General features: G+C 43.1%; 1 protein-coding gene across 2 annotated transcripts in view; it reads left to right on the forward strand.

Annotated features, from left to right (window-relative positions):
• PLEKHF1 (pleckstrin homology and FYVE domain containing 1) overlaps positions 1–8,869 on the forward strand; it is a 31,264-nt gene extending 22,395 nt beyond the window's left edge. Inside the window, exon 2 of one of the 2 annotated variants that reach the window (XM_043982913.1) lies at positions 4,303–8,869. In XM_043982913.1, the coding sequence (XP_043838848.1) occupies positions 4,317–5,174 (858 nt within the window). In that variant the 5' untranslated portion in view covers positions 4,303–4,316 and the 3' untranslated portion in view covers positions 5,175–8,869. The remainder of the gene's footprint in view (positions 1–4,302) is intronic. The other variant, XM_043982914.1, reaches the window with a different exon arrangement.
• Positions 8,870–9,895: the final 1,026 nt, after the last annotated feature.

Consider the following 9,895-nt stretch of genomic DNA (forward strand, 5'->3'; position numbering starts at 1 on the left):
CACAATATAGCCTTGAAGGTGCTCCTCTAACAAGGTGTCTCCCATGCTTCCATAACATCTTTACTCCCATACATCTCCTTCTCTCCATTCTCACAACCACCCCCCTATTCAGTCCCTAATCACCTCTCACCTGAACAGTTTCAACAGCCACTTGATTGCCCACTGATGTCCACTGATGTCCAGTTTCCAGTCTCTCCCATTTCAAATCTATCCTTCACAGAGCTGCCAAAATAATTTTCTTAAAATCTAAATCACGTGCCACAGACCTGCTCAAGTCATCCTCGGTGGCTTCCTATTGCCTCCAGGATAAAACACTAGTTCCTCAGCTTGACATCTAAAATCCCTCTCAATTTGGCTTCAGCCTAGCTTTCCAGACTGATTGTACAAGACTCCATTCTTAGACGTTCTACACTCCAGACGTACTGGCCTCTTTCCCAAACCTGATGTGCCATCTTCCACCTCCATGACTTTTCAGAATCCTCCCCTCCCTCCCCATGCCTGAAGGTACTGCCTCCTCACCACTGCCTCTTGGAATCTCTTCAGTGCTCAATGCTACCTCCTATTGGAAGGCAATACTGATCTCAGACATTACTACTTGCTCCCTTTTCAAATTATTAAGTATATACTTAGATCTTCTCATGCTGTCCCCTCTCCCTCTACAAACATGCACAACAAGGAGAATGCCAGCACTTGGTAAAGTGCCTTGCACACAGTAGGTACTTAATAAATGCTTGTTAAATTGGATGAACCAGAGCCTCCAGAGGAGAGCAGCCAGGATGGTGAAGGGCTTCAAGGTTATGGCATAAGAGGATGGGAGGAGGGAGTTTTAGCTTGGAGAAAAGAGGAATGGGGGGAGAGGAAAAGAGGATTGAGTAGTGTGATGCCTGTCTTCAAGTATCAGTGGGGCTATCTTATTAAAGAGGACTAGCTTTGTTCTGCTTGGCCCCAAAGGGCAGAACCAGGAGCAAGGTATGTCAGTTGATGCCTTTGTTCCATCCACTCAAAGCCTTCTATCTTTTTCTGGTGAATTCCTTTATAATCATTCCTCTTCTATCTTATGCTTTGGCTCAGAGACATCAGCTTCACAAAGATAAAGCTCTACGTTTAACTCTATTTAATTTCATCTCAGATATCTCCCCATGACACTTCAAGGGCAAGGACTATGGGTGTCTTCTACTTACTACTAATTGTATTACCTCATAAAACAGGAAATAAAGGTGAAGGGGAAAATTAGTTTGCAGAAAGCTTGTCATGAGACCCAATTAGGCCAGATCATCCTAAGAACAGACACATGATAAAAAAACAGAATAGATCTGTCAGAAAGGTAGATTTAGGCTTGGTGGAAGGAAAAGCTGCCTAACAATTAGGACTATCTAAATGCTTAATGAACTGTCTCAGAAGGTAGTGAATCCCTTCTCATGCAAAGGCTGAATAACAACTTTTTATAGATAAGATTCTTTTTCAGATATGTATTAGACTAGATGGCCTTTTAAAAATCATTATTTATTTATTTTTATATTCTTTTTTAAAAAAATTCTGAGTTCTGTATTCTTTCTCTCACTTCCTTCCCTCCCTCACCCATTGAAAAAGCAAGCAATGTGATAACAATTATACATGTGAAATCATAGAAAACATATTTACATATTAGCCGTGTTGCAAAAAGAAAAGCAAAAAAAAAGTGAAAAAATTATACTTCAATATGCAATTAGACTTCATCAGTTTTCCCTCTAGAGGCAAATAGCATTGTTCATCAAGAATCCTATAAAGTTGTATTAGATCATTGTATTTATTGATCAGAGTAGCTAAGTCTTTCACAGCTGATCATCACCATGTTGCTGTTACTGTGTACAATGATTTCCTGGTTCTGCTCCCTTTACTTTGCATCAGTTCATATAACTCTTCTCAGGTTTTTCTGAAACCATCCCAAAAAATAATAACAAAATTTTTCTGGAAAAATAAAAGGTCAAGAATATCAAGGGAATGAATGAAAAAATGTGAAGGAAGGTAATGGTATTCCTCCACAATCATATACCATAACTTGTTTGGCCATTCCCCAACTGATGGACATCCCCTCAATTTCCAGTTCTTTGCATCATAAAAAAGCTGATATATATATATAGAGAGATATATATATTTCTTGTGGGGCAATGAGGGTTAAGTGACTTGCCCAGGGTCACACAGCTAGTAAGTATCAAGTGTCTGAGGCCGGACTTGAACTCAGGTCCTCCTGAATCCAGAGCCAGTGCTTTATCCACTGTGCCACCTAGCTGCCCCTTATAAATGTTTTTTTTTGTTGTTGTTGTTATATAGGTCCTTTTCCTTTTTCCTTTATCTCTTTGGGATATAGACCTGGTAGTGGTACTGCTAGGTCACAGTCTTCTAGCCCTTTGGGTGTAGTTCCAAATTGTTCTCCATAATGATTAAACCAGTTCATAACTCTACCAACAGTGCATTAGTGGTTCAATTTCTCCACATTCCCTCCAACATTTGTCATCTTCTTTTTCTATCATGTTAGTTAACTTAATAGGTGTGAGGTAGTACCTCAGAGTTGTTTTAATCTGTATTTCTCTAATTAATAGTGATTTAGAGAATTATTTTTCATATTATTATAGATAGCTTTGACTTCCAAAAACTACCTTTTCATACCCTTTGGCCATTTATCAATTGGGGAATGGTCCTTATTTTTATAAATTTGGCTTGGTTCCTTCTATATTTGAGAAATGAAGGCTTTATCAGAGAAACTTGCTGAAAACATTTTTTCCCCAGCTTCCTACTTTCCTTCTAATCTTGACTTAGCTCTGACAGGTACATTTGTCCACATTCTCCTCATTTACTTATGATAATACCCCTTCTGTCTAAACATTTATCCATTTTGACCTTATCTTGGTATACGGTGTGAGATGTTGTTCTATGCCAAGTTTCTGCCTCCCTGCTTTCCAGTTTTCTCAGCAATTTTTTTGTCAACATGTTAAATTCTTACCCCCAAAAGCTTGGATCTTTGGGTTTATCAAATACTAGATTTACTATGGTGATTTACTACCGTGTATTGTGTACCTAATCTATTGCACTGATCCACCACTTTTTTTCTTAGCCAGTACCAGATTGTTTTGATGATTACCACTTTTTAATATAGTTTGAAATCTGGTGCTGGTAGTACCACTTTCCTTCACATTTGTTTTTCATTAATTCCCTTAATATTCTTAACCTTTTGTTCTTCCAGATGAGTTTTGCTATTATTTTTTCTAAGCCTCTAAAATAATTCTTTGGTAGTTTGATTGGTATGGCACTAAATAAATTAATTAATTTAGATAGAATTGTCATTTTTATTATATTAGATCAACCTACCCATAAGCACTTAATATTTCTCCAAGTGTCTTTATCTGTGTAAAAAATATTTTGTTATTTGTGTCCAAATAGTTCCTGGGTTTGTCTTGGCCTGTAGACTCCCAAGTATTTTATATTAGATGCATTTATTTTAAATGTAATTTTTCTTTCTATCTCTTCCTGCTGGACTTTATTGGTAATATATAGAAATGCTGATGATTTATGTGAACTTATATCCTGCAACTTTGCTAAAGTTGTTCTGGATGACTTTGGGGTTTTTTTGTAACTCTCTATCTCCAGTGTTGAAGGGGATACATTCAGTCAATAAGCATTTATTGAATGTTTACTATGTGCCAGGCACTGTGCTAAGTGCAGGGGATACAAAAAAAAAAAAAAAGGCAAAAAATCTGAACTCTTCCTTCAAGGAACTCACATTCTAATGGGAAAGACAACATGCAAATAACTATGTACATTCAACTACATATATAAAAGATGTACAGAAGAAGAAGAGGGCATAGATACCACTCTCAGAGGACTGACAATTTTGTTGGAAAGACAAACCTAACTCACATAAAATAGTTAAATATATGTTGAATGTGTGAGGGAATGAATGAATGGATAGACTTGGTCACCAGCAGTCTTACTTAGCTTTTCCCCATCATTGTGCCTTGTAGATTGCACAGGGCTTTGTGCATAGTAGGTCTAAATAAATGACTGTTGAATGAATGAAGTGGCCCCTAGAGAGTCATATGGCACCACCGTGCCCAAATGAGCTAACTATTGAAGGCATCCTAAAAGTGGTTTCCTAGCCAGCACTCATTCAGTATTCACACTGATAGCTAGGACAGTGCCTGATATATAGGTATTCCATGAATGCTTGTGGATTGATCGATTGTTTGCATTGACCTTGATGCGGTACCTAAGCTGTTCCTACAATACTGACTAGGTTTTTTTCTTATTTTCTTCACCTATGCCTAGGGAAGATTGAGAAGATGGTGGACCACCTGGTGAACACAGAGATCAACAGCCAGAGAATCGCAGCTGTGGAGAATTGCTTTGGAGCATCAGGGCAGCCTCTGGCATTGCCAGGTCGGGTGCTCCTTGGCGAGGGCATCCTGACCAAGGAGTGCCGCAAGAAGGCCAAGCCCCGAATCTTCTTCCTCTTTAATGACATTCTGGTCTATGGCAGCATCGTGATCAACAAACGCAAGTATAGCAGCCAGCACATCATCCCATTGGAGGAGGTGACGCTGGAGACCCTCCCTGACACCTGGCATGCCAAGAACCGCTGGATGATCAAGACATCCAAGAAATCATTTGTGGTGTCAGCCGCCTCTGTGACCGAGCGTGAAGAGTGGATCAGGCACATCGAGGAGTGCGTGAGGCGCCAACTGCGTGCCACAGGCCGCCCACCCACCACCGAGCACGCTGCCCCCTGGATACCAGACAAAGCCACGGACATCTGTATGCGCTGCACCCAGACCAAATTCTCTGCCCTCACCCGGCGGCATCACTGCCGCAAGTGCGGCTTTGTAGTCTGTGGGGACTGCTCCCGGGAACGCTTCCTCATGCCCCGCCTCTCACCCAAGCCCCTTCGGGTCTGTGGCCTTTGCTATCGGGAGCTGGCGGCAGAGAAGCGGAAAGAAGAGGAGGGGGAAGCGGAGGAGGAAGGGCAGAGGCAACCCCAGCAGGACCTAGCTCACTCACTGGGGACAGCCTATGGGGCATCCAGTGGGGAAGATGAAAGCGACAAGTCAGACGAAGAAAAGGATGGAGGCTCGGCTAGTTCCTGGCCCATGGGGCTGGAGTTCTATGCTTCTGGGGTTAAATGGTCGTCCTTCCACAGCTAACCTTTGGCCAAAAACCATCCGGGGGTCTGGTTTGAAGGGGCAGGGTTGCCCTGAGCAGGTTCCTTCTTCCACAAAAGTAGGTGGTCTGGTTGACCCTATTCAGACTCCCTTGGTGAGGACTTGGAAACTGGACACTACAGGACAGGTTAGAATCGATTCTGAATTCTGTCCACAGAGCCCCATTGTGCTGCTTTATAGGCAAGGAGTGAGCAATGGAAAAAATGGACATTTTCCTTGCTGCCTTTGGCACTCCCAGTGCCCATCCTCTAAGAAACCAGCTCCATTTAGTCAAGTTCTTTCTATTTAGCTGGATAGGGAAACTAGGATGTATTAGGATATTCCCCCCTACCCCCAGAGGCTCAGGCTACAGCCTCAGCTTCTCATCAGAGGCAGAGCTAGGGGAGCATTATGCAAAAGACTTTCAGAACCTGAGGCCCCAGGAGACTAAAGGGAAGCAGGTATTTTCTTCTTTGGAGCTCCAGTCCGTGATCATCTACATCTAAGAGAACCAGCTGTCCCAAGGACAACCCACTTTACTTCTCAGCATTGGCTATGCAGGCCCCCAGTTCCTCCAGTGTCAGTCTCTGCCCTCTCCCAGGAACATCACTGCTGCAAGTGTGGCTTCTTAGTGTGTAGGAACTTATCAGAAACACTTCCTCATGCTCAGGCTTCATACTGGGAGAGGCCTAAGACACCAATGTGGGCTGCAAGAACCCTGGAGATACCTGAAGCCAGATGCCCATAGATTTCAGGAGCCACTTGATTAGAAAACCTGCAACCCAAAGAGACTGGAAGTGTCTTGATCAGTCCTGTCCCTTGGGTGTACATCTAGACCTGATGATGACCTCTCTAGCCCAAAGGGCAGTACAACACTGGAAAAGCCACATTTCTGTAGTCTAGAAAAGGGTAGGGGCAGCCCTATGGCATCCTGGAGGAGCTGAGAGAGAAGCTGCATCAATGTTGACATGACTGTGGTACTTCCTATAGTTGTATCAATCCAAATGTTCAAAGTTCACAGTAATCACAATGCATCTCATACCTCCTCCATGTCTCATCCTTTCCTTCTCTTCATGGCACCAGTCTGGGTAGGGGAAGTGGTGGGAATAGGGATGAAGGGGGAGTGAGGAGGAAAGGGCCAAGAGCGGGGGCCACGTGTACCAAGAAAGGCATTATTGGGAGAGAGATGCTTATAAGGCATTGACGCAGATGGAGAGACATACTTGTCTGTTGAACCAGAAATCTGTTTTTTTTGGCTTGTCTCCTTTGAAGGAAAGCTCTCCATCCTTGTCCTAAGCTCAGCAAGGTCTGCTTTCTCCTGGCTGGATTCAGTTAATCTGTCTTATTTGGTTTAAACTGTCTAATTGATGAGTTGAAAGAAGGAAAATTTTTCAGCATCCCTTTCAGCTGAATGCTATTTTATTTTAAAACCATATTTTGATATATTCTCTTGGCTTGGAGGGAACAGTCTCAGAGGGTCTGGAATGACTGTTTCTGGCCATTTAGTTTTGGGAATCTTACCCCTGCTCTTTCCCTCCTGTCTACATTGGCTCAGGCATATGGCTCGTCTTGCCCAAGGGTGGAGAAGGCACAGAGAGGACAGCCTTGTCTCACCACCACCAGTACAAACCTCCCCTTGCCTTAAGTGGGACCAGGTCCCCATGGGTGAGTAAAGAGATGACTGAAATTTTACCTTTAAAGATTCATTCTTTTGGGTTAAGTATTGTCATCTTCCTCTTAAAAACACAGCTATCCTTGGGTGAAATGAAATATTTCGTCCCTAACAGCTCAGTGTGAATGAGTTTCTAAGATTGCTTTTTCTCCTTGTCCACGAGGGGAATAGAACTTAATAAAAGAGATGGGCCCTCAGAGGATGGGCAAAGAAAAACCAGCAGAAAATGGATGCCCATCTGTCTTTAGTATTCCTCAGCCTCTTACCATTGCGGAGCCCTACTGGGAGCTTAATCATTAAGGAGCCCTTTCCTGCTCCTCCCTGGGCCTCTGCCTCTTCTAACACGGGGGTCTTGTCCAGATTAATAGCTATCATTGGCCTGTATGGTCTGGGCCAATGAGCTGTGATCCCTGGGGCTTGGTCCTCTGGGATATACAGGATGGCAGAGGGAGAAGAGAAGGTGGAGAACTGGGCAAATGTGACATAGCCCAGGAGTTGTCTCATTACCTTTATAAAAGAAAAATTTTGTTGACATTCAGAACTTGACAAGCAGCAGCTCTCAAAGCCTTATTTTTCTTCCCTCCCTTAGAAATCTGCTATAAAGTCCTTTCTCTTATAGACTGGGGTCAAAGTGGAATTTGCCCCCAACCTCCACCATCTGGCTTGTGTGGAAATCCCTTGCCCTGGGAACCTCAATGCCCCTTTTCCTCAGAACCAAGTCCAGTGCTTTCCCTGGAGGACCTAGGGCCCCAAGGGTGAGTGGGAAGTTTCCGTGGTAACAGCTGCCTCAGCAACTTCTTTCAGGAGCCAGATTCCATTTGGGACTCAAAAACCTCCAAATGGGGATAAAGGTTTCAGGGTTTGGGAAACTCACAAGACAGAGGGCCTGCTTTGGCAGACAGAGAAGGCCTGTGGGTTGGAGGGCGTTCCACATGGCTCCACACAGAGTCGTTTGGCCTCCCCATCCAGCTATATTTCATTCTCTCCTTCCTTTTCTCCCTCCTTTTCTTTCCATCTCACTCCCCCTCCCCACCTCTCTTCCCTTCCCTTCTCTTGTCCCCAAATTGCCAACCGACCTCACTGGCCTTCCTGAAACTGCTCTCTCTTGGTTCTCCCCCTACCCATCTGGCTGCTCCCCAGTCTTTTTTTTTTTTTAGTGAGGCAATTGGGGTTAAGTGACTTGCCCAGGGTCACATAGCTAGTAAGTGTTAAGTGTCTGAGGCCAGATTTGAACTCAGGTACTCCTGAATCCAGGGCTGGTGCTCTATCCACCTAGCTGCCCCTCCCCAGTCTCTTTTGATGGATTTTTCTTCATGTCCTACCCTCTAATCGTGGGCGTGCCCAGTGCCTCTGCCCTGGGCCCCTTATATACCCTCTCTTTGGGTGACATCATCAGATCCCACGGACTTGTTCATTATCTCTTTGTAGATGATGCTCAGATCTATATATCCAAGCTTAGTGTTTCTCAAACTCAACCTGTCCAAAACAGGACTCATTTTCTTCGCCCCCCCCAAAAAAAAAAAAAACCCATCTCTTTTCCTTCTTTCCCTAGTTTCCTTAAGAGTAGCATCGTCATCTCAGGCACTTAGATTTGTGACAATGGAGTCATCCTTGACTTCACTCTCCCTCATCAATCAACCATCAATCAACAGGCATTTTTTAAGTGTCTTCCATGCACTAAGCACTGTGCTAGGGTGGTGGGGATACAGAGATAATACCAAAAACAGTCCCTTCCCTCCAAAGACTTCTTTGGGAGGAGAAAACACACATATCAGTATATAGAAAATATATATACAGTATATCATATATATATCAGTATATACAAAATAAGTACAAGGTAATTCAGTGGAAGAAGCACAAGTGGCTGGTGGATGAAGAAAGGCCTTATGCAGGAGATGGCACTCAGATGACCTTTGAAGGAAATTAGGGAGGGGCCAGCTAGGTGGTGCAGTGAATAAAGCACTGGCCCTGGATTCAGGAGGACCTGAGTTCAAATCCGGCCTCAGAAACTTACTAGCTGTGTGACCCTGGGCAAATCACTTAACCCTCATTGCCCTGCAAAAAAATAAAATAAATTTAAATGAATGAATGAATGAATAGATAAATGAATGAATTAATGAATGAAAGATGAATAGTAAAGGAAATTAGGAATTCTAAGAGATAAACTTAAGGAAGGAGTACATTCCAAGCCTGGAGGTGGGAAGTGGACTGTTCTATATCAGGAACAGCAGTGCCAGTGTGCCTACACTGGACAGTGTACAAAGGGGAGTAACAAAATAAACCTAAAAAGGTAGATTAGAGCCAGGCTGAAGGTCTTTAAATGCCAAGCAAAAGAGTTTGTATATTTAATCTAAAAATAATAGGGAACCACTGGAGTTTAATGGAGCAGGGAAGTGACATGGTTAGACATGTACTCTGCGTATATCTTACTTTGGAAACTATGAAGGATGGTTTGGAATGGCTCCCAGAGAGGAGACCAATTAGGCAAGGAAACTAATTAGGAGGCTACTGAAATCATTCAGAGGATAGGTGATGAGGGCTAGATGAACGGAGGGAGGAAAATGGGAGTAAAAGATATTTTACAGGTAGAATTGACAAGACCTGACAACTGACTGGATGTGTGGGGTGAACAAGAATGAGGAATCAGGACTAATGCTGGGAAAGAAATTGGAAAGTTAGAAAGGACTGATGATGAGTTCTCTTGGACATATTGACTTGAAATTATTATGGAACATCCAGTTGTAAATGTTTAATAGGCAGTGGGTAATAAAGAGACTAGTGCTCAGGAGACAGACTAAGGCTGGATATATAGATCTGGGAGTCATCTCTGTAGAGAGCTTATTTAAGCCCATGGAAGCTGATGAAATAACCTAGAGCAGAAATTCTTGGCCTGGGGTCTGTGAACTTTTAAAAAAAAATTTGGGATAACAGATTCAATATAATTGGGTTCCTTTATAATCCTATGTATTTTGTGCATGCGTGTGCGTGAGTGTGTGTGTGTGGGGGGGGTAGTTGGGGTTAAGTGACTTGCCCAGGGTCACACAACTAGTAA

This window comes from Dromiciops gliroides, chromosome 2, assembly GCF_019393635.1.
Source record: "Dromiciops gliroides isolate mDroGli1 chromosome 2, mDroGli1.pri, whole genome shotgun sequence".
Lineage (NCBI taxonomy): Eukaryota > Metazoa > Chordata > Mammalia > Microbiotheria > Microbiotheriidae > Dromiciops > Dromiciops gliroides.